This window comes from Scyliorhinus torazame, chromosome 15 (assembly GCF_047496885.1).
Source record: "Scyliorhinus torazame isolate Kashiwa2021f chromosome 15, sScyTor2.1, whole genome shotgun sequence".
In the NCBI taxonomy this organism is placed as follows: domain Eukaryota; kingdom Metazoa; phylum Chordata; class Chondrichthyes; order Carcharhiniformes; family Scyliorhinidae; genus Scyliorhinus; species Scyliorhinus torazame.
The window spans coordinates 104,382,370-104,406,854 of NC_092721.1; the positions used below are offsets into that span (position 1 = coordinate 104,382,370).

The 24,485-nt window shown below is 46.4% G+C and overlaps 1 protein-coding gene across 11 annotated transcripts in view; it reads left to right on the forward strand.

Moving 5' to 3' along the window:
* The window catches only part of LOC140391729 (disks large homolog 2-like), a 1,606,854-nt gene that overhangs the window by 923,826 nt on the left and 658,543 nt on the right, over nt 1–24,485 (forward strand). For all 11 annotated transcript variants that reach the window (XM_072476520.1, XM_072476521.1, XM_072476522.1 and 8 more), the window contains one exon: nt 4,540–4,642. In XM_072476520.1, the coding sequence (XP_072332621.1) occupies nt 4,540–4,642 (103 nt within the window). The remainder of the gene's footprint in view (nt 1–4,539; nt 4,643–24,485) is intronic.

A 24,485-nucleotide genomic window follows, 5' to 3' on the forward strand; every position in this document is an offset into this window, starting at 1 on the left:
GACCTCCACCATATCATTCACCTCCACATCGCCCCAAATGGCAGCCCTCACCCGCTCACACATCCCCTCACCTGCCAACAGCCCTACATCTAACCTCCACTGTGGCCATTGGGCCTCCCCTTAACCACACGCAAATTCACCCAATGAGGCGTGTGCTCAATGATCGCAAAATTCCCTGAGTCGACCACCCCCGCCAGCAGCACCACAGACGAAAAAGTGTTGATCTGGGAATACACCTGGTGCTCGTGGGAGAAATAAATAGGTCCTTCACCCTTAGCCTCCCAAATCTCCACAGGTTCGCCCGCCGTATGCATTCCATGAACACCCTCAACCCCCTAGCCACTGCCGACACCTTCGGCGACTTTGGACTCGACCGGTCCAGACTCACCCCAGTAATCAACCGTGTGTGTCCAAATACAGAATCTTGCCCAACACCCGCCTCATAAAATCCATATCATCCCAATTCAGGGCATAAATGTTAACCGGGACCACCGGCATCCTTCCAGTTTCCCACTGGCCACTACATATCTACCCCCCCGATCGGCCACATTGCTCCCATCTCAAACGCCACCCTCTTATTGATCAACACTGCCACTCCCCTCGCCTTCATATCCAGCTCCGGGTGGAACACCTGCCCCACCGATCCCTTCCTCAACCTCGTCTGACCCCCCCTAACTTCAGATGTGTCTCCTGTAAAAACTCCACATCCGCATTCAAGCTCCTCATATGCGTGACTATTTCACTGGCCCATTCAGCCTCCTCACATTCCACGTGACCAACCTGGTCAGGGGACTACCCACCCCCTACCCTGTCGATCAGCCATATATCTTCTTGAGCCAACCCCCGGCCCACGTCACGCACTCCTCTGGGCCCGCCCTTGGATGTCCATTGCCATCTCTCCCTTCCCAACTGCGCCACTCCAACCGCACCCATGTCAGCAACCCTCCCCTCCCTCCACCCCAAACAAAGAACCAACCCCGTCCCACCCCACGCCTTCCTCCTGACAACGCCCCTACTTCATCCTGTTTACTAGCCCGCCCAGCGAGCATGGTGGCCCCCACCCGAGGCCTCTAACTTCTCCTCCCCTTCCAGTCCACCCCAATCACCCAATCACCAACAAACAAGGAGAACAAAAGGCACACTCACCACCGCTGCCCTGCATTGAAACCCACCCTAAATTATCAGCCAAGAAATGTGCAGCTGCTCACTCCATAGCCTCCAACAGAAGTCAACTGGGAACAGACTGATGGATGCCCAGTTGTACAAACTGGAACATTATTCACGACGTAGGATATTTCATAAATTTACTAGTCCTGCTCTGCTCTGTGTTCAATTGTATGCTGTAATTAAAAATAATATATTATAAACCACATTAAGTTAGCTTTGAACTCATTTTGAGTGGCTGTACCAGTGCAAATTTGTTGATAGGTTGTGGATTGCCATATTGGCCCCAAAAATCTGCAAGAATGAAATCCTGGGGCGAAATTCTCCCCCAACGGCGGGATGTCCGCCGACTGGCGCCAAAGCCGGCGCCAATCAGACGGGCATCGCGCCGGCCCAAAGGTGCGGAATGCTCCGCATCTTTGGCGGCCTAGCCCCAACATTGAGGGGCTAGGCCGACGCCGGAGGGATTTCCGCCCCACCAGCTGGCGGAAATGGCGTTTGTTTCCCCGCCAGCTGGCGCGGAAATGCGGCGCATGCGCGGGAGCGTCAGCGGCCGCTGTCAGTTTCCCGGCGCATGCGCGGGAGCGTCAGCGGCCGCTGTCAGTTTCCCGCGCATGCGCAGTGGTGAGAGTCCCCCCACGGCACAGGCCCGCCCGCGGATCGGTGGGCCCCGATCGCGGGCCTGGCCACCGTGGGGGCACCCCCCGGGGTCAGATCGCCCCGCGTCCCCCCCCAGGACCCCGGAGCCCGCCCACGCCGCCTGGTCCCGCCGGTAAATACCAGGTTTGATTTACGCCGGCGGGACAAGCAATTTCTGGGCGGGACTTCGGCCCATCCGGGCCGGAGAATCCAGCGGGGGGTCCCGCCAACCGGCGCGGCCGGATTCCTGCCCCCGCCCAATCTCCGGTACCGGAGACTTCGGCGGGGGCGGAATTCACGGCGGCCAACGGCCATTCTCCGACCCGGCGGGGGGTCGGAGAATGACGCCCCTGGTGTTGGATGAAATTCTCCACCTTGTGCCACGGGTAGCGGAGTTCTTAGTGAGCCACAGAATCCAGCTTTGAGGAAAAACAGGATCAGTGCCGATTTCAATGCTTCGGCCCACCGCTGGTGTTGGGATCGAGGTTCCCACCCGCATGGCAGCGGGAGGATCCTAATGAGCCATTTGCATCCACTTAGCCCAGACACCATGGGCGGGATTCTCCACCCCCACGCCGAAGTGGCCGCGTCGTCGTGAACGCCGTCGAGGTTCACGACGGCACGGAATGGCCCCGGTCCCGACCGATTCAGGCCCTGACAATGGGCCAGTATCGGGGCCGGGTCATCTACCCGCGCCAGGCCTTGTGCCGCACATGCGTGGTTGCCATCCTGTCCAAATCCGCCTCGCAAGAAGATGGGGGACGGATCTTGCGGGGCCGCGGAAGGAAGGAGGTCCTCCTTCAGGGAGGACGGCCCGACGATCGGTGGGCACCGATTGCGGGCCATCCCACATTGCAGGTGAAGCCCGGTGCAGGATCCCCACTCGTCCCCGCCCCCCCCCACAGGCCACCCCCCAGCGTTCACGCACCGCCCACGACTGCAGCGACCAGGTGTGGACGGCGCCGGGGGGAACCCGCCGTTTTGGCCTGGCCGCTCGGCCCATTCGGGCCTCAGAATCGCGGGGGTGCCGGAGAATCACCATTTTGGGTGTCTCCGGCGATTCTCCGGGCTGCGGCCCGCGAAACCCGACCGGCCCGTTCCCGCCGCTTGGGAGAATCGCGGGAGGGCGTCGGACCGGCGTCCCCGGAAATTTTGACGGCCCAGGCGATTCTCCCAACCGGCGTGGAAGTGGAGAATCGCGCCCCATGTTCTCTGAGCCCACGTGATCCCACCCTCACCAGACCCCAGGAGGCCAGGTGAGGCCTCCTTATGTGGACCAATTAAAGTTGAATAATGTTGTCGGCCTCGCTGGGCTGAGCCGCTGGGATGCCCGCGGCAATTGCCGCTCGCTACCACATTTAGAAATATTTCTGGAGAATCGCGTCCCTCGGAGATTTACTTACCAGAAATGAGGAAACTTCCATGTGCGATTCTATTTCCCAAACGGGCGAAATTCTCCCCAAACGGCGCGATGTCCGCCGACTGGCCCCCAAAACGGCGCCAATCAGACGGGCATCGCGCCGCCCCAAAGGTGCGGAATGGTCCGCATCTTTGGGGGCCGAGCCCCAACATTGAGGGGTTAGGCCGACGCCAGAGGGATTTCCGACCCGCCAGCTGGCGGAAATGGCCTTTGTTGCCCTGCCAGCTGGCGCGGAAATGACATTTCGGGACGGCGCATGCGCGGGAGTGTCAGCGGCCGCTGACAGTTTCCCGCGCATGCGCAGTGGAAGGAGTCTCTTCCGCCTCCGCCATGGTGGAGACCGTGGCGGAGGCGGAAGGGAAAGAGTGCCCCCACGGCACAGGCCCGCCCGCGGATCGGTGGGCCCCAATCGCGGGGCAGGCCACCGTGGGGGCACCCCCCGGGGCCAGATCGCCCCGCGCCCCCCCTAGGACCCCGGAGCCCGCCCACGCTGCCTTGTCCCGCCGTTCAAAAGGTGGTTTAATCCACGCCGGCAGGACAGGCAATTTATCGGCGGGACTTCGGCTCATCCGGGCCGGAGAATCCAGCGGGGGGCCCGCCAACCGGCGCGGCCCGATTCCCGCCCCCGCCGAATATCCGGTACCGGAGACTTCGGCAACCGGTGGGGGCGGGATTCACGGCAGCCCCCGGCGATTCTCCAACCCGGCGGGGGGTCGGAGAATGACGCCCCATCTTCCTGTTGATCAGGGGTCATGGGGACAAGACAGGCGAATGGGGATGAGAAACATATCAGCCATGATTGAATGGCAGAGTAGACTTGATGTATCCAATAGCCTAATTCTGCTCCTAAGTCTTATGGTCTTATGATATGGATGACTTTACTGGGGCAGGGGTAGATCTGGTCACAGTCTAATTTTCACCCATTTATCATACTCCCATTGGACTTATGCCAGAGTGCACTGGAAGCAATCCTGTACAAAAGTCGTGGCCAATATTTCTCTATTTGCGCAGATGCACAGTGAATACCTGTTTACATTTTATTGTGATCAGTCAGATGTAGTAACTCATTACTTATCGATCAACTATGCCATTCCAGTGATTTGAATCACTAAGCTAAAATTCACATTCCAAAAATATTTTCTGCAATAATTTTGTTAATCCTAATTTTGTTATTTTTTCATCAGATGTTTCAAACATAGCACCAGTCTGTTTGTATAACACTACGACACTTCTGTAGATAAAATATGTTAGAACAAAATCTTGATTCCCTTAACTGCCGCTTTGTAAATTAACTGTTTTTGTTGTCTTATGTGCAGGTAAATGGCATCGATCTGCGTGTTGCAACACACGAGCAGGCTGCATTAGCTCTAAAAGGGGCAGGCCATATTGTGACGATGATTGCCCAATACAGGCCTGAAGGTAAATACTTTGACCTGAACTGAAGTGCCTTTAAGGATGATTGTATTGATGTTTGTTTGATGAGCTTAATACATTGCAGCTCGTAAGTTTTGCTCATGTATAGCCTAATATTTAGAGTCCAGAGAGAACTTTAAAATAAACCTATATCAAAGCAAGGTTGTATAAGGATTGAAGTTCTAGGCTATGAAAATCCAAAGGTTGTGTGCTAATTACAGAACAGATTTTGTTTTTCTGAAGTGGTTTCCATTGATATTTTTCTTACTTTAGTTTCAGAAACTTTTCTTACCTGTGTTTAGTGTTTGAATTCAAAATATTGTGGAAAAGAATTGTTTAAATATTCAAGATGGGTACCAGCTTCTCTTGAGTATTCATGTTGCCTGATCTACAAAGGAGGTGGTTCTGTAGAAACTGAGAAGAAATAACTTACTAATATTTTTAACCTTTATACTCAGTTATTTAATGGATCAATTACAGGAGCCTTTACCTTTGCCGGAAACTGCACATGATTTCAATGGGATACTTTTGGTGAAATTTCTAACAGAAGGGACATAATTGGAACAAGGATAAAAAATTTCCTCCCATCCCCACAACAATTTCACGTCAGAAAATAAATCGGACAAACATCTGGCAGTTCAAGGTTCCACTTCATATTTGTGGCCTGGCCAAGCAAATTAAGCTCCAATTGTACCTCTTTCTCTCACTTCTCCAGATAAGTCCTCTCAAATGTTTTCATCAAGTTATTGAAGCAATCAATTCATCAAGAAAAACAATATCACAGTGAGGAAAGTGCATTGGAACATGAATAACTAATTAAAACTATTTATTGAGTTTAGTAATTTCTTCACTGTAACCTGAAATGATATTGAGGTAATGTGTATTATAAAATACATTTTTGTTTTTAACATGAAATTACACTAATTGGCCATCTAATTTTTAACTCAAAAACCATAAAATAGTTATTGTTGGAATTGGAAATGGTGCATGGATGTGGCAATAGATGCAATTCTGAGCTTTGAGTTTCAGTTAGATTGTTAAAGCAGAGTAAAGGAGAATTTGCCCATTCGGCTGACCAGCAATATCTTTAATCCTAGTTTGTTTGATTTTGCGTTTGGAGGAGATTTCTATTAGCTGTCACTTTAGCAGCATTAATGACACTACCCATCATGATCTGAAATACTAAAGAATCCTATAATTATAGGCCATAAGTCAATAGATTGTCATCATATTGTTGCTCCTGGAATGCATTTACAAAATAAACCTTGCATATATAGATATAGACACTTACATGCTCAGGACATCCCTTGTGTTTTACATCCAATGGAATATTTTGAAGTGCGAGTACATTAGTATGACGCTATCTAAATTTGATTAAAAGTATGCTGGTATGCAGACCATTTTAAATATTAAAAATATTTCCTAGTGTCCCAGATATATATTATTCTGAATTCACTAAAGTTACAACATTTTCTGGTAGCAGTTGGTTTATTAATGGTTCCACTTGTGCCAAATATTTTGCACAGAGGTTAATTTGATTGAGTTTGGATTGATTAACGTTTACTGCAGAGAATTTAAAATCTTGGCCGGAATTCTGCATGGGATTCGCTGTTCCCGCCGGCAGCACACCCTCTCCTCCCCGACCGTAGGCTTCCCACGGCGTGAGATGGCTTCAATGGGAAATCTTATTGACAAGCTGCGGGCGTAGAGAATCCTGCCACCAGCAAACAGCATGCCGCTGAGAAACACGCTGCTGGGGGGCCAGAGAATCCAGCCCCTTATGTTTTCAAAGTGAGTTGCCACTTTGATTAGGGAGGGGACAATATTGCTGAGATTTTGAGATTAACTGAATTATGAGAATTTTTATTGAAATAACTGACATTATTGTTTATTGTTTTAAAAATAACTTGTGCTATATCTCCCTCTGTTTTGTAAAGTTGGCTATGGTTTTGCCTCGTTGGAATGAATGCAACTAGGCTCTTAATGGTGAAAAGTGGCAAATTGGTTGAAACTCTCCAATTACAGCTTCCATTTGTGTTTTCAATTATATTTCTGGAGTCATTTGTTGTAATATGTGGGTATGTGGAGAGTTGTCTTGTTTGAATTTCAGGACACCCTCTTGAGAAGACAGCACACCTTGCATGATATTGCAAAAAAAACATTAAGGGAGGAGGTGACCTTAACTGCCAAAAGCAGTGCATTCCTTACATTTGTTCTTCTATCAGATGATACATATTTGCAACTGTCTCCCTGCTAACCTTGAGATTACAGAGCCATTTATTTTTGTTTGTTACAGGACCTGGTATAAAGGCAGGTCTGGGCAATTTGTTCTGGTGCCATATTCTTTCACATTGTACCACTTAAACCATAAAATATTGCATTTGTTATGCAGAAATTCTTTTGAACTTCTTTAGTCTGTTGCAGTTTAGCTGAAATCCTGTATCAGCTTTCATTTGGTCCATATTAAACTAGCAAACAATAGTGAACAATTTTCAGGGACATTTTTAAAAACAAGCTCACAGAATAGAATAAAGTTTAACAAAGTTTCGGGTGGCACAGTGGTTAGCACCGCTGTCTCAAAGTGCCAGGGACCCAGGTTTCATTCCGGCCTTGGGTGATTGTGTGCAATCTGTGTCTGCGTGGGTTCCTCTGGTGCTCTGGTTTACTTCAAAATGTGCAAATTAGGTGGATTGGCTCTGCTAAATTGTTCCTTACTGTGCAGGTTAGGTGGGGTTATGGGGATAAGGTGGGGGACTGGGCCTAGGTAGGATGCTTTCAAAGGATCGATGCCGACTCAATGGGCGAAATGGCTTCCTTCTGCACTGTTAGGGATTCTAATCTATTCTATTCTAAAATACAATAAAGGTATTACAAAGAAAAAAGAACCATGTATCATATGAAACTTCACTTCTGTCCATTTAAAATGTGCTTTAAAGGCATAAAAAACGCGAAATTGTGGCAAATATTTATTTAAATATGTTTGCATGCACCCTGAAGCCTGCAGACCGAAATTCTCCGACCCACCTGCGACAGGTTTTCGCACAGTGGAGGCAGCACTCCAATTGCCGGTGATGGAATCTTCCAGCCCCGCTAAAGGCTACAGTGTATTTCATGGCTTACCCAACTCGCTGCCAGGGGAGCTGCAGCGGGGGTCAGAAGGACAGAAAGATTCCGCTGGCAGGGAGGGCTGGAAAATCCTGCCTACCAATATACACTATATAGTGATGCTGCTTTATGCACTTATCATCGAATTTACAGTGCAGAAGAAGGCCATTCAGCCCATCGGTCTGCACCGGCCCTTGGAAAGAGCACCCTAGTCAAGCCCACGCCTCCACCCTATGCCCGTAACCCAGTAACCCCTCTTAACCTTTTTGGACACTAAGGGCAATTTATCATGGCCAATTCACCTAGCCCGCACATCTTTGGACTGTGGGAGGAAACTGGAGCACCCGGAGGAAACCCACGCAGACATGGGGAGAACGTGTAAACTCCGCACAGACAGTGACCCAAGCCAGGAATCGAACCTGGGATCCTGGAGCTGTGAAGCAACTGTGCTAACCACTGCTACCGTGCTGCCCTTCTTAAATAGTTCATGGTTATGGGCATATCTTGCAACTGAAAACGAATTTATAGTTTTAATGTTCAAAATACTAAAATTCTCTGATGACATTATAGAAAAATAGATTAATTGCTGTTCTTATTGCCTCCAGATAACAGCTAGATTAAATTTCTCTACATACACCTGCCACAGTTCTCCTCAGTACACGTTTTTAGAAATTAACATTATGGAACAATTGAACTTATTTTTTATAAATTGGGCAGGATGCTGACATTTTCTGTTGTCAAATCTATTAATGGGGATAATTCTTCAGCAATATGTAAAAATAGGACAATGCTAAAATAACAATACTGCTATAAGTAGTAACCAGTGGTAATATTTGTGATTGCAGCCAGTATTACTTCAAACTTTCCCATGAACAAAAACATTTAAATATGTTTTATTCACCAAGCCCATTGTCTAGTCCACAGATGTGTTATTTTTAAACAAAAGGACAGCACTGCATATGCATAATGTTTTAATTCTCCCTACCGTAGCATCTTCCATAATGAGATGCAGGTAGCTTTTTCAAATCATTGCCTGCACTGCATCAGGATGCTTGTTGATCGACTGTCTCCTGAACAAGTACCATCCATGGAAAGTGCACTGTAATACATGCATCAATGCAGTTTCCATTTTAATCGATTATTCCCTTTCATAATTTTTCCTCCAGCACGACCATTCAATCCATGGTGCTTGCACGTGATGTTATTATTCAAGAATTATATGGTCAACTCGCCAATGAGGTGTAAAAACTGACAAGTAAATGTTCATCTAGCTTGTCCAATATGAAATTTGAATCTGAGCTTCTTAGTGGCTGAACAGCAAAGATTTATAGATTGACTCATTTTGTGAATCATTCATTATATTTTAGTTTTAAAATTGGTCGAACCTCGAAGTATTCAATGTACCTTCTAGTCAACAGTTCTCCTAATATTAACTGGCAGCGCTCTTGATTTTTAGGCTCTTTGTCAATTTTCTAAAATGCAGTTGTACTGTGCAGCTGTCTCCACAGTTTATTAATGGAATCTTCATGACAGCTGATTGATTGCTAACTGAAGATATTTGAGAAATATGAACTGCTCTGCTACTGAGATTCAGCACTGCACAACTTCTAATCTCGAGAATAAGAACTTGGAAAAGTAGAGCTGGATTTTCACTGCCGTCCAAGTAGCTCAAGTGGACTTGCAAGACCCTCCTCTGTAGCCCCAAATGGCATGATCTTTTCTCCAAGTGGGTCGGGGGGAGGTTTATAAGTGTGGATGCAGGTGTAGGATGGAGTCAGGCCCACCAACCCTGGAAGATTACTGAGAGGGACCGGTTCTCTGGGACTTCATCCCATTTGATTAATTACATTTTAGGCACTCTTACCTTCACCCCTCTTATCCCATCACCTCCCACCCCACATCTCCAAGTGCCCCCTCATTGCCAACTCATGACCCCAATCCACCTCTATGGCCCCATAGAATTTAAAGTGCAGAAGAAGGCCATTTGGCCCATTGAGTCTGCATTGGCCCTTGAAAAGAGCACCCTACTTAAGCCCACACTTCCATCCTATCCCCATAACCCAGTAACCCCACCTAACCTTTTGGATACTAAGGGCAATTTAGCATGGCCAATCCACCTAACCTGCACATCTTTGGACTGTGGGAAGAAACCAGAGCACCCGGAGGAAACCCAGGCAGACACAGGGAGGAAGTGCAAACTCCACAGGGACTGTCACCCGAGGCTGGAATTGAACACAGGTCCATGGAGCTGTGAGGCAGCAGTGCTAGCCACTGTGCCACCATATAGCTCCCATGCCAGCTCAGTTCCAATTAATGTCCTCCACATATCCCATGGACCCTCATACCTTCCATGTCAACTCATTGCCCATCACCCACTATACACTCTATATAGAATTAATGAACCCAACAGTAACAATGGGATAGGTGGAACTGCATAGAAAAAGCAAATTCACAAGTTTTTGTAAAAGAAATTGTGTTCTGGCAACCATGTAGAAGTCACCCACTGTTTGCACAGCTGGCTTGTTTGATTGGTAGCTAGTCTATGAGGTGATAAGGAGCCATTTTCTTTTACATCTTTTGGCAGTGATTCAGTGTTTATTTGCACATGATTAAGATGTTTCAAGTGCTTCAAACGTTTGGTATTGATACTTTAAAGTTCTGATCAATTGACCTTTTATAGGGTTGAAGGAACAACAGGAACAACAATGCAGTAAGTATTTTTCAAAACCTTCTGAATGAGCATTTTCTAAGCCATTGTTACTATTGGGTTCATTGGTCCTGTACAGCGTGGATACTGGGTGAATAGACATGGAAAGACCATGAGTTGGTAGGAAGGGTATGAGGGGCAATTGGGGTTGGGTGGCGAGCCATGAGTTAGCATGGGTGCTACATGGAATGGGCAGGAGCATGTGTTGTCACTGAGTTAGAATGGAAAGGCCTTGGGGTAAGGAGAGGGCATTGGTAAGACCTTTTGAAGTTAACTTTGAAAAGGTTCCCAAATCCCAACAATAGTTCATGACTCCTCTGAGAGGCTATGAGCCTTGCATCATGGAGAAGCTGGTCCAACTCCACCAAAATTGCAGTGGGCCAGGAAATATCTGCCCCTCCAATGGAGCCGGATAGGTTAGGAGTGCAGGGTGCAGACTTGCTGCCTGAAACCTCATCCCATGTCAGGGAACGTTGAAGGTACCAAGAATGAAGGCAAGGATCAGGAGTAGGGTCCACCATTTTTTAATTGCTTTGGCGTCTTTCCTGAAAATCCAGCCCTCAGCTGCAGAGACCCATAGTTAATTACATCCAACTGGAAATAAAAACAGGCTTTGCATCTATGCAGAATAGGAATTGGAGTATGTCATGTTGTCACATTTAATTTTGTTGATACAGTATTTTGATCCAATTTTGATTTGCAGTATGTGAGGCAGGGATCCATTTAGGGCTATCAGTCCAATAAAGAAACTAAAGCCAAATGATACACAATGATATGGAGTGAAACAGACATCATAAAAGCCCAATAATCGTTTTACCCTTTGAGCCTTTAAAGGTAGTCTCTTTAGTTCTGCCTCCACATGGCCTAAAATCAGTTTACAAACCGTTTTAGTAAATATTGATGATTGTTTTCGGGGAAGAATTTAATGTAGCAGAAAAAGTAGATAGATAACAGCAAAATAGCCATTGGTTTAAGTCATATTCTCATATCTGCTGGGTATAGCTGTACGGACGTCTTTTTTCAAGTCTGTCCTTGGCTAGATTTCAGAGAGAAAATGAACAGCTTCACTTTACCTCCAGAACTGGTTTCTCTTCCTCTAAATTAATTAAATCTTTAAGTACGTGGAATGTTTTCCCAAGATGCTTTTCAGCACCAGGAAGGGTAGTGTAGGCAGATTCAAAATAACTTTGAAAACAAAATTGGATAAATACATGAAAAAGGAAGAAAAATTCAAGGAGAAGTAACTCGTTCAAAAAGCTGACACATGCAGATTGGGCTGAATGGCCCCCTTTCTCCCTCTGTCTATGTACCATTCCCCAAAAGGGTGTTGGTGACCGTGGATTCTGCAGTGATCCATGTTTATGCTTGGCAAAGTACTGTAGAAATTTGCCATTGCCTTCTGCAGATAACTGACCAAGAAACTCTCCCACTCTTAGCACCTGCCAAATGTTCATCAAAGGATTTACAAGTTGAGAATCAACCTGTTTGACCAAGTTATGAATGTCATTACGTCCTGGGGCGAGATTCAAGCCTGGAGCTTCTGACTCGGAGGTAGGTCTGCTACCACTGTGCCACTGGACCACCTGGTCTCCTTTTATGTTGTGTAATCCCATGATTCAGTGTAATCAAAACCTCAGGGCTCATTAAGTAAGGATAGAGGCCCAGAACAAAAACAGAAAATGCTGGACAATCTCGGCAGGTTTGACAGCATCTGTGGCGAGAGAACAGAGCTAACGTTTCGAGACTGGATGACTCTTTGTCAAAGCTAGAAGGAAATGAACATAGGATGAGATTTATACTACTGTGGGGGAGCATGGAGCAGTGAGGCTGAATAGAGGGCCAGCAATAAGGGGAGATTGACAAAGTGTGAACAAAAAGACAAAGGGAATGTAACTGGTGGTGATAATGACTAAGAAGGGTGCTGATAGTGCCACATTAAGATATCAGAATGTGTTAATGGTAGAACAGGGGTAAGCAGTGTGTCAAAGAAGAACTTGGAACAGGGAACAAATGGCCGTAGTGGGGTGGGATGGGGGTAGGGGAGACAATGGTGAGTAAAGAGAGAGAATTTGAACTTCACAAAATGGAAATGAAGGAGAGGGGGTTGGAAAGGAAAAGAGAATATCAACGTAATGTGTTGGAGTTAAAGACAGACAATGAGGAAAGTCTAGAGCAGAATTTCTCAAAGTGCGGGTCACGTCCCACGGATGTTTGGAGGGTCGTGGAGCGATCGATTGCAATATTCCTACAGTGGTCCCGATCACGGCCTCTACCAGCATATTTATTAAAACTGACCTGAGCTGCACTGTTCAAGTCAGGCTCAATCTTCAGTTTAATCACTCTCCTGTTCCCGAGCAGAGGTTGCACTAACAAACCTTCACGCCTTGAAGCAATTACTATTCTTTCACATGCTGAATTTAGAAGATGACAGGTGTGTTGGAGGCTCAATTCAGCATGGACCAGAGGAAGACAGTCTCCAGGCATCGGTAAAGCAAGGGGCAGATTGTCCTCCGAACTGTACAACATGTTGTCAATGTAAGACACCTGACAAAGTTCTGGAGCATCAGGTAGAGTTAGCCAATGGGACTATGGAAGTATCAGAAGCTCAATCAAGTGTTCTCGAAAGGACTAAACCTACCTGCCACTTTCCGCCTGATAGAGTATAGTTTTATTCATAGTTTTATTCATATAGCGCTGGTTGAATGCATGTAGCTAAGAAGTAAAAATACTATAAGTGTCTTAACTGTGGGTACTCAGTCATTGTCTCATATAATGAATTAACTGTTGTATTCCAGTGTATTCCGCGCTAAGAATGTTTTGTTTCTCTGTCTAATCAACTAATCAGTTCTAACAAGGGGCGAAACTCTCCGGTATCGGCGCGATGTCCGCCGATCAGCGTCAAAAACGGCGCAAATCAGTCGTGCATCGCGCCACCCCAAAGGTGCGGAATCCTCCGCATCTTGGGGGGCCGAGCCCCAACCTTGAGGGGCTAGGCCTGCGCCGGACTGATTTCCGCCCCGCTAGCTGGCAGAAGTGCCCCGCCAGCTGGCGTGGAAATTACATTGCCGGGCGGCGCATGCGCGGGAGCATTAGCGGCCGCTCACGGCATCCCCGCACATGCGCTGTGGAGGGTGTCTCCTCCGCCTCCGCCATGGTGGAGACCGTGGCGAAAGCGGAAGGAAAAGAGTGCCCCCACGGCACAGGCCCGCTCGCGGATCGGTGGGCCCCGATCGCGGGCCAGGCCATCGTGGGGGCACCCCCCCCGGGGCCAGATCGCCCCGCGCCCCCCCCAGGACCCCGGAGCCCACCCGCGCCGCATTGACCCGCCGGTAAGGTAGGTGGTTTAATCTACGCCGGCGGGACAGGCATTCTAGCAGCGGGACTTCAGAGAATCGCGGGGGGACCACTAACCAGCGTGATCCCCCCCCCCCCCCCGCCGAATATCCGGTGCTGGAGAATTCGGCAACCGGCAGGGGCGGGATTTACGCCAGCCCCCGGCGATTCTCCAACCCGGCGGGGGGTCGGAGAATCTCGCCCCTGGTCTCTGCCAAAATGTGTAACATGGAAAGTGTGGGAAACATATCTAGTGATTTTCCTTAGACTGCACGCGCAGTCGCTGAGCAAGTTTTAATAGGCACCAATTAATCTTAAATAATGTCCAATGTTTGATTAACACATCATCTTCTGAGTAACAGACATTCATTTGAACAAACCAGGCGGTCTCTGTTGAGAAATAGATGCCAGCAAAAGTAAATTATGGGTTAAACCAGAGATAAGAATTCCCTTAAAAGTAGGGCCTCGTGGGTGAGGTCTTTGTTCCTGAATTCCTGAATCGTCTATCTGTTTGTTTTTGTCAAGTAATTTATTTTGTGTGCTTAGCTTTTTGCCATGTGCTTGACCTTTTCATTCATTGTTTGATATTTCATTTCTAGGTTTGTATTCAAGTATATTCAAATGAGTAATTAACAATAATAAAGTTGTATTTTTGACACCTCCCACCAACCAGACTACCAATTCTTATTAGAAGGTAAAATAAGAGTTTCAAAATGCTGGAGGCAGCTCACGTTGAGCATAGCACAACTGAAGAGCATGGCCCAGCCTCTGCAACAGATGATACTGGGCAAAGATTTATGATCATGCAGAAGAACTTGGGTCACGGGGGAACAGTCCAGCTCCCAATGGAGATGAACGATCAGAGTCACAAGCATGTATGCCAGGAGGTGGAGTTGGAATATTATAGTCAGCAGATTCTGGAGTCAGCAGCATCGCATGAGTGAACGGGAGACAGTTAATGCGGTCTGTTTTGATGCAGAATCAAGCCAGACTCTACTTTGAAACAAGGATGCTTGGATCTGATCTCTCAAAGCTCCAGCCAATTCTATACTTTGGAGATACTTGTGGAATCCAATGTTAATTTTGTAAATGCCACTGGAATCTGTGTCATTTTTGGAATGTCCTGCCGGTTACAGGTGAGTCCGGGTTTCCGATGAGTTTTGCTGGTAACAGAATATTTCCGAACGGTTGACAAAATGACATTTCCTGGTTTAAACACACTTAAAGCTGATCTCATCGCCACATCTCCAAAAACCAAATGTACAGAAATTTGGCATAAAATCAGCTTAGAGTTTGAAGAAATTGAGATGTATTTATTTGTATCCACGTGCAATGATAAATGCAATCTTTTTGTCATCATATTTATTTTTATAGACTGTATTTGCAGACAATGATTGAAATCTGGTTATTGTATGGGATTCATGCACTGGTTCCAACACTGGAGACAGTGAAATAGAAGGAATAGGAATGTAAGTGAAAGTTATGACACAAGGTCGGCTGGCGTGGGTCCCGAAGGTCGGCCGGTTGACAAAAGTGGATCCTGGGAAAAAAAGTTTGGAAAACACTGGTCTAGAGGAAGGAGCTACTCCTATTCAAAAGCCTAGTAGGGCTATGTTTCAATATATTTAGCACTATCACTGTTTAACGAGAAACATGTGGATGCCTGTTTTTAAATCTCATTTGAGAAAGGGCTAAGCAATTGAATTGTCCAAAAACTATGTGGCTATTAATGGTTCAAATAAAGTTGGTAGGTAGAATTAGTGAAGTGTTTGCATCACTATCAGAGGAGGTATCTAAGGATTATGATGAGGTGAGAAAAGCTACCTTAAATGCATATGAACTGGGATCAAAAGACTACAGACAGAAGTTTAAAAATCTAAGGAACGAACCAGGTCAGACATGTATAGAATTTGAAAGAATCAACCAAAACAATTTTGATAGGTGGATAAGAGCATTAAAAATAGACCAAACTTATGAAACTCTTAGGGAAATGGTTATTTTGCAGGAACTTAAAATTCACTTCAGTAGAACTGAGAACTCACGTGGAAGAACAAAGGGGTTAAGCAAAGGGTTAAGCAAAAGGTGGCATGGAGGCACAGTGGTTAGCACCTCTATCTCACAAAGCCAGGGACCCAGGTTCGATTCCGACCTTGGGTGACTGTCTGTGTTGAGTTTGCACATTCTCCATGTGTCAGCGTGGGTTTCCTCCGGGTGCTCTGGTTTCCTTCCACAGTCCAAAGATGTGCAGGTGAGGTGGATTGGCCATGCTAAATTACCTCTTCATTTCAAAAGGTTAGACAGGATTATGGGGATAAGCCGGGGTGTGGGGCTGTGTTGGGGTGCTCCTTCAGAGGGTTGGTGCAGATTCATGGACCAATTGGCTTCCTTTTGCGTTGAGAAATCTACAGGTGGTCAAAGCAAAGGAGGTCTGGCTGGAGATATTAAGGAGAGTTTTTCTCAGGTTAAAAAGGACTTTTATGTTCATGGAATAGAGATACGAAAACTTAAATATTTTCATTGTAATAAAGTTAGACACATAAAGTCGCAGTGTTGGTTGCTCAAGAAAAAGTACTCGGAAGACAGACTCATTAAAACAGGATAAGCCAGTGTGGTTTACTAAAGTGGCAAAATAAACCATGATTGATGGTTGGCTCGGGGATTTGCATTGTATTTGTTCTTATTGTTAATTATTTGTTGTAAATATGATGAAAATATGAAAAAGGAGGAAAATAAAAATATTTATTAAAAAAAGAAACCATGATTGAAACTGAAGAGGTGCAAAGGAGTGTACAAACTGTTCAGAGATTGAATGATAAGCAGGTGTCAGATCTTTTTAAAGATTTTATTTCAGAGCATAATGTTTGCTCATGTGTACAAGGTGGAGCAGTTGTATCAGAAAGCATACATAGTGTATGCTTAGTGTATATTCCAGAGAATTATTACATTAGAAACTATGTATTCATGAGGAAGTGGAGACCTTTACATATTCAGGCAGATGAGAAATGGACCATGTTTGGTCATATCACTCATACCATTATTTAGTCCTTGGAGGGAACATTGAAAGGTCAGAATAGACTTGTTTCTTCCTGAACTTATCTTTGTTTTAAATTCCTACGGCCCTGGGTTATGACGAGTTAGTTTTATCAGGAGTTGCCGAGGTCCGGTGTTTTGGAAGGCTCGACCTTCGCTGATCTTTTCAGACTTCAAGTTATGCAGAGTTGGCCGATGGCCATACTAGTCTGAAAATGGTTAGGGCAGCATTCTTTACCTGGGCCTGGGGAGCTGGAATGAGTAGTTTCAGTCTTTCTGGTATTGTAGCAAACCTTTTGACCAGTCTTCCCATTGACCGGTTTTCCCATCATGCCATTACTTAATTCGTACCATATCACATTCCCTCCTTTTGTCATATCATGACAACTAGTTAAATAGGTATATCCATGACTCGTTTGAAAATGCATTTACACAAGCAACCAAGCAATCCTATCCCTAGTGGAATTAGGAGTAGTTGAATGAAGCCCTTAAAGATCCAATCAAATAATCCGTGACCCAACCATCCTAGTCAACCCGGCGGGTTATAGTCATGACATTCACTGCCAATCTCTTGAATTTGAGCAGCCTGTCTCTTAATATGGTCGGCCAGGTTAGTGATATTTTCAGAGCCATCTGGAATATAAGTACAGTACTCCTGACCTATGATAGCGCACGTTCCTCCCTGCGAGGCTAACAGATAATCCAAAGCAAGTCGATTTTGTAATGCCATGGTCCGGACAGCTACTAGCTCAGCTGAGACCTCAGCCAGTGCCTGTCCAGTTTCCCTGGCTTCTGCTGCCGTTACGTTCGCCAGTTGTTCCAATGCTGTGGCCATGTGGATCAGTTCGCCGGATGCCTTGCCCGTTCCGTACAAGGGAAAGGCCATCATAAAGAACTGTTCCATTTTAGAAATAGTCCTTTTTGCTCGCGAGGGGGAGTACTTAAGGGTGGGTAGGTGACACATTTGAGGTACAACATATCCCAAAAAGCAGGATCCTGTCCAATCAATGGGGAGCCATGGATATGCTTTAGTGCCGCATATGAAATAGGTTCCATTATAGGCTGTAAAATCATCAGCTGATGTCATCCAGGAGATTGGGGATGTCTGTTCCCATGAAATGTTAGAAGTTATATTCCATACCTTGGACCAATCACAGTTAAACATGCCCTTGTTGGATATGCCTGGTACCGGTCCTTGCCAGTCAACTGTAAGGTTGCACCTACTTTGCCCCATTAACTTTCCTTTCCCTGATTTTTTAAAACACATGGAACCTTGAACATTGTACAAGTGGACAGTGAGGGAGGGTGGAGTCAAGGCATGATTATAGGTAGGTTGATACGAAGCTGAAAATTTAGTCATGTCATAGCCAGCAGATCTCCATATTTCCATATCCGCCCTATTTCCCCTGCTCCCTGTTTGATTTTGTCATAAAATCCATTCAACCGTCTCTGTGATATGAAAGGGGAGGGATTGGAGAGGTATTCCTTCCCTTGAATGAACGGGGATGTGGGTACAAACCCAACTCTTGCTTACGTTCAATTTTTCGGCATAAAGATATGACATATATAAATAGGTATTGGAAGGCAGGTCTCGTTTAGGTCGGTTTTTTTACTACCGAGTGGCCATTAAGGCTAAATAGTCCAGAGAGTCCAAAAATTATAATGAAGATCTTCATCCTGTGTTCTCGTCTGGGTTGGAGACTATCTTCTTGCTATCGGATAGATGTATCCAACTTGAACGTCCTTCAAGTTTGACGGAAGTCGGTGTAGTCAGCAGTACGAGGAAGGGTCCGCTCCAGCGTTGTCCTAGTTTCTTTCTGTCCCACTTTTTCACCAACACGTAGTCTCCGGGTTTGATCACTAGATATCGAGGGACGGCTGTCCTTGCCGTTACTGGGAGATGTGCCTGTTTTACCTGTGAGCGGAGAAACTTCAGAGAAAGTGTTACTTGCTTCAACTAGTTCTGCATTTGTTCCCCCATCACATGGAGGTCTATTCCCTCTAGGGGTTTTTCATGGGCATCCCAGGGAGTCCATAGATTATCTCTGCAGCTGACAGTCCGGTCCGCGAATGGGGAGTCACTCGCATGTGAGACAGTGCCAAGGGTAATACTTTTAGCCACTTTAACCCAGTTACTTCAGTTAATTTAGATAATTTTTCTTTTAAAGTCCCGTTGGCTCTTTCCACAATTCCTGCAGCCTGCAGGTAATATGCGCACTGCAGTTGCTGTTTAATTATGAGTGCTTCGCACAATTCAGTATTGATCCGAGCTACACAATGTGGTCCATTGTCTGACCTCACCATTTTGGGTACCCCAAAACGAGGAATGACTTTCGTTAACAACAACTTCACCACTGTATGTGCCGTACAATTAGTGGTGGGGAAGGCTTCAATCCATTTACTAAACACATCGATTATTACTAAACAATATTTTTAGCACTGTACTTTTGGCAATTCGATAAAATCAAGCTGTATACAGGCAAAAGGGCCATCTGGCAAGGGAGTGGTTCCTGGAGGGCATTTAATGCCTTTACCCTTATAATGTTTCATGCAAATGACGCATCGATCCAGCCGCGTTTGCGCTGCTGTATTCAAATCTGGGTGCCACCAACTTTTCAGAAGTAGCTGTACCATTCCCTCCTTGCCAAGATGGGTACAAGAATGCAAATAATCAATAAGTACCGGCAATAAAGAATTCGGAATACAAACTTGACCAACGGGAGTAAGCCAGAGGTCTCATGTCAAGGAGTGTGAACACCCTATTGACTTCCATAGAGTGCACTCGGAATCAGAGGCGTCCCTCTGTAAATTTTGAACTTCAGTTATGTCTGGCATGCCCTTCGTTCCTAATGCAGGTACCTGGTTCAGAGCCTGATTAGCCCCACAGGGAACAATCAAAGAGGCTGATATAGCCGCAGCCTTAGCAGCCGAATCAGCACGGGCATTTCCTAATTGAACAGGAGTGTCCCCTTTTGTCTGCGCAGCACATTTAATAATTGCCAATTGATGGGGAAGCTGAATAGCATCGAGGAGATTTTTAATCCAAAGAGCATTTTGAATGGGAGCTCCCGCAGAGGTGAGAAAGCGCCGCTGTTGCCAGAGGCAACCAAAATCGTGGGTCACGCCAAAGGCATACCTAGAATCAGTGTAAACATTGGTACTTTTACCTGCGGCCAAAATACATGCTCAAGTAAGGGCAAATTGCTCGGCTTTTTGTGCGGAGACAGGGGTCTCGAAGGCTGCTGCTTCCTGCACCTCAGTGTCGATTACCACGGCATATCCCGACTGTGGGATGCCAGTGAGAGAAATGGAGGAACTGCCGCCAACATAAAAAATTAGATTTGGATTATCAATAGGCCGGTCCGTTAAATCCGGGCGAGGCGCGGTAAGGAAGTGATTCCGAAGCAAACAATTGTGTGGCGGGTCCGCAAGGTTATCGGGGGGCTGTTCGAGGAACACAGCAGGATTTAAGGTAGAACAGTAATGAAAAGAGAGGTAGGGATTTTGCAATAGTGAAACCTCATAGCGGCTCAAGCGGGCTTGAGTCAGATGCTGGGTTTGCTGAGACGTTAGGAGAGCCGCAATAGAGTGCGAGGTATGCACTTGTACTGGCTGGTGAAGGATCAGATTAGAGGCTGCCTGTGCTAACAAATGGACAGCCGTAAGAATCTGGGTGCAGGGAGGTAGACCGCAAGCTACAGGATCCAATTTCGTAGAATAGTAGGTGACCGGGCAATGCCGGTCACCGTGTTCTTGTGTAAGAACACCAGTGGGACATTCATCAAGAACATTAACGTACAACTGAAAAGGTCTGTCATACATAGGTCGTCCTAGCGCTGGGGCAGTAGCCAGGGTGTTTTTGAGAGTAACAAAAGATTGTTTTTCTGAATCAGGAAGTTCAAACTTAAGAGGAGCATTTTGAGAGGAGTACGGAGTTAAATCTTCAGTATGGACAGTAACATTCGGAATCCATTGTCTGCAAAAGTTCACCAATCCTAAAAAGGCTCGCACCTGCTTGGGCGATGTAGGAAATGGGGTCTGCAGTATAGGAGTAATGCGTTCCTGAGTAAGGGAGCGATCCGTAGCATTTATTAGGACACCCAAAAATTTGACCTGCCGTTGGCCTTTATGAACTTTAGTGGGCGAGATCACATATCCCCATGAATGGAGACGGATGAGCAGGTAAATGGTGTCACGCTGGTTAGTGTTGAAGTCAGGGCTGGCAAGGAGTAAGTCATCAACATATTGGATGATGGTGGAGCCACCAGGAGTTGATAATGTCGCTAACTGGGAGTGCAATGCTTGTGAGAAAAGGGTTGGAGAATGAATGAAGCCCTGTGGGAGCCTAGTCCAAGTGTATTGGTTGCCCTTAAATGTAAAGGCAAACAAATACTGTGATTCAGGGGCGAGGGGTATCGCAAAAAAGGCATGTTGTAAATCAACAAGGGTGAAAACAGTCGCTTCCGGTGGGACATTACTGAGGATTGTCGCCGGGTTTGGGAAAATAGGATGTAAGGATTCCACTATCTGATTAATACGGCGGAGATCTTGGACCAAACGCTATTCGGATGGTCTTCCTATCTTAGGAACTGGAAGAATCGGGGTGTTACAGGGCGATTGGCATGGTACCACAATTCCCTGTTGAAGGAACGATTGAATCATGACCGAGACTCCTTCTTCAGCCTTGGGGTGCAAAGGGTACTGTGAAATCGAGGGCAAGGGCATGTTAGGTTTAACTTTAATAACAACGGGAGGGACATTAGTGAGACCAACTTCGTGTTAGGAGGCCGCCCAAAAATCTGCGGGTAGTTCAGAAGTCGTTGATTGGACTGAACGATGGTGGTGCAATGTGCCAATGAGGACAAATGGGCGTTGAAAATATTCTAAAGTGCCTGTGGGTAGGATTTGACTTCCATTAAAGAAAGGATCAGCTTGTCCTCACTGTGCAGCTGCCATAAATCCCAAGGACTTGGCACTGTAGCCTTCGTTCACAGAAAGGGTCACGTGGGGTGACACAAGTCCCGATTGACGCCAGAAGCCATGGGGAAAAGTGACAAGAAAGGCAGACCCTTCTTTTCCCTTAGTGAGGCCAACAAAGGAAATGGATTGTAGAGAACCGAGGGCGTCTTGGTAAATGCTCTCCAAATCAGGCGAGCATCCTGTATGATTGTAGCAAAGAGTGACATGTGGATTGGGAATATCTAAGGGAGGTGAAAAATGTGAAGGATCAAAATCAACCGACCACCACTGTGGAGTAGTGAAAAGGGGAACATTTTGAAGCTGGGCCTGCGGGATAGCTGATATAGTTATGCCATTATCAAAGCAAACAATTTCCACCTGCAAGGGACACAGCAAGTCACGTCTGGCCAGGTTGACACCGAGGACGCGGGTAACTGTGAAAGGGATGCAACATTCCCGGCCCTCAAATTGAACAGAGAACGGCTTTGTAAGCGGATAAACAGCATCTTCCCCCATGAAACCAGCAAGTTCCACATGCTTATCAGAAAGGGGAAAACAATGTTTCTGAATTAATGTCCAGTCTAGCGTAGAATGAGTCACGCCGGTGTCAATCAGGAAGGAGTTGCACGCCCTCTATGTAAATCGTAGTGGTGGGCTCGTCAGAGTGGTCCGCTCAGAGGACCGGAAAGTTCGATCTGGCTAGTCAGTAGGGGTTAGAGGTAGTAAAGGGTGTCTGCCGACGGGGTTGAAATCTACCTTGTCGTCGGGGTGCTGGACAATCCCTAGCGTAGTGGTCTGTACGTTGACAGTTGAAGCAAGTGACATTATACTTGGCAGGAGGACGACACGGAGGAGCGCTGTCGAAATCCTCCATGTGTGGAGTGAAGGGGTGAGGAGCCTGTGGGCGGTAACCAAATTCAGGAGGGTCCGTGCAATCTGGGCGATAGTAACGTGAATCTGTCTGAGAGTTCTGACCTTTAGGAGCTCTTCTTTGCGAGGGACGTTGGATGAATTCGGATTTAATTTTGGGCGAAGTGTCTTTTGTAACAGGTCTCACGGTTGTGGCCATTGCTCCAATAATAAGACACAGCACGTTTCATTTGAGGGTTAGAATTGTCAGACCAGTCCATGTTATTAGTTTTAATACTGGATGCTACGCGGTCAGGCCAAACCTGCATTAATAGTGCATTAAATTGGGGAGACTGTGTGCCTGCATTGAAAGCAATGTCCCCAGAGTAAAGAGTGTACACGTCACAAAAGTGGTCAAAAAATTCTGGACCATCTTCCTTAGAAGTGGGGGTACATTCAAGGAGTTTGGCGATGTCAACGGGTTTACGGAGAGCCCGTTTTAGTGCAGGGAACATTAAAGTACGCTGATCGTCCTCCGTTTGGTGTGCATGGCTGAAGACCGTCCATGCGTCCCCATGAAGTCCTCATTCATTTTTCCAACTTTCCCCTAATTCTGGGGGAAGGGATGAATAAATCAGAGAATATTGATCATGTGCGGTAGCACCGTACATGGTCGCAGTTCTCCTCAAAAAGTCAGTGAACCCCTCTGGGTCATCTTTGCAGGAGGGACATTGGGCCATGATCAAACATAGCTCATGGGGTTTAAAAGCCTGCCACACCTCAATGAATGGGTCGTCATTATCACCAGCGTGGGGGTTAATAACACTCCTAATGGGATAATTTGCAGGGGGAGGAGGTGGCGGAAAAGTTTCCTCCTCCTTAGGTTGGAGTGATAAATCAAGAAAAGCCTGATTAACAGAGGTGAAAGGTTGTTCCATTATAACGGCTTGCGTATGTGACCGAGTGCGTGTTGCTGCGTGGGATGCGTTAGCAGGAGTTTCATTGGTAGTGGGACCATAAGGGGGAGTCTGGACTTGGGACGGTGGAATCGTAGGGTCAGGGTGTGCAGGATGAGGGTGGGGTCCAGGGGTTAAATCCTCCTCCTCTTCCATATCGCCTGAATAGGGAAACATCGGCATGCCAGAGCAACTGGGAGGATCCTCCTTTCGTTTAATTTGATTGTCTAACCTTCTTTGCCTATTGGTAGGAGATTTTTTATTTTCGCCTTGTTGCTTATGCTTTCTATCCCAAAGTTCACATTCCAATTTTAAAGTCTCCCAATTTTTTGCTTTACCATCCACACAATCATCAATCCCTTTTCTACGGGTGTTATCTCTCCAACTTATTGGAGAGTGATTGTTCGTGGCGCTTCTCTGCCAAATAATTTTCTCAGCAGAAACGCAATTATCGTAGTTCCAAGTGCCCCCTAGTGGCCAAATATCGTTACCCAATTTATTGTTCAGCGCTGCAGATAAATTACGTTTTTGAGAAGGGTTTTCCCAACACATGAAAAATAGAGGGGAATATTGCCCCCAGGTATTGTCTCAACTCTGTCCATTATGTCAATAAAATGTGCCGCTGGCAATCAAAACAAAATCCCTGGTACCAAATCAAATTGCAGGGTCTCTGACCCAAAGTGTATAGAGGTCCCTGACCCAAATTTAAACCTGTAAAACAAGCAAGATGTCCCTAACCTAAAGCTAACCACAATTGGGGTCCCTGACCCGCAGTACTCTACTAACAATTTAATAAGTACAATTTAGATTTGAGCACCGTCACCTGTTTAGTTACTTGCGTCAGGGATGAGGGGTCGAACCACTAATCCGAGAGGGAGAGAGAGACCAAGGTTAATCTTACCTTGTGCCG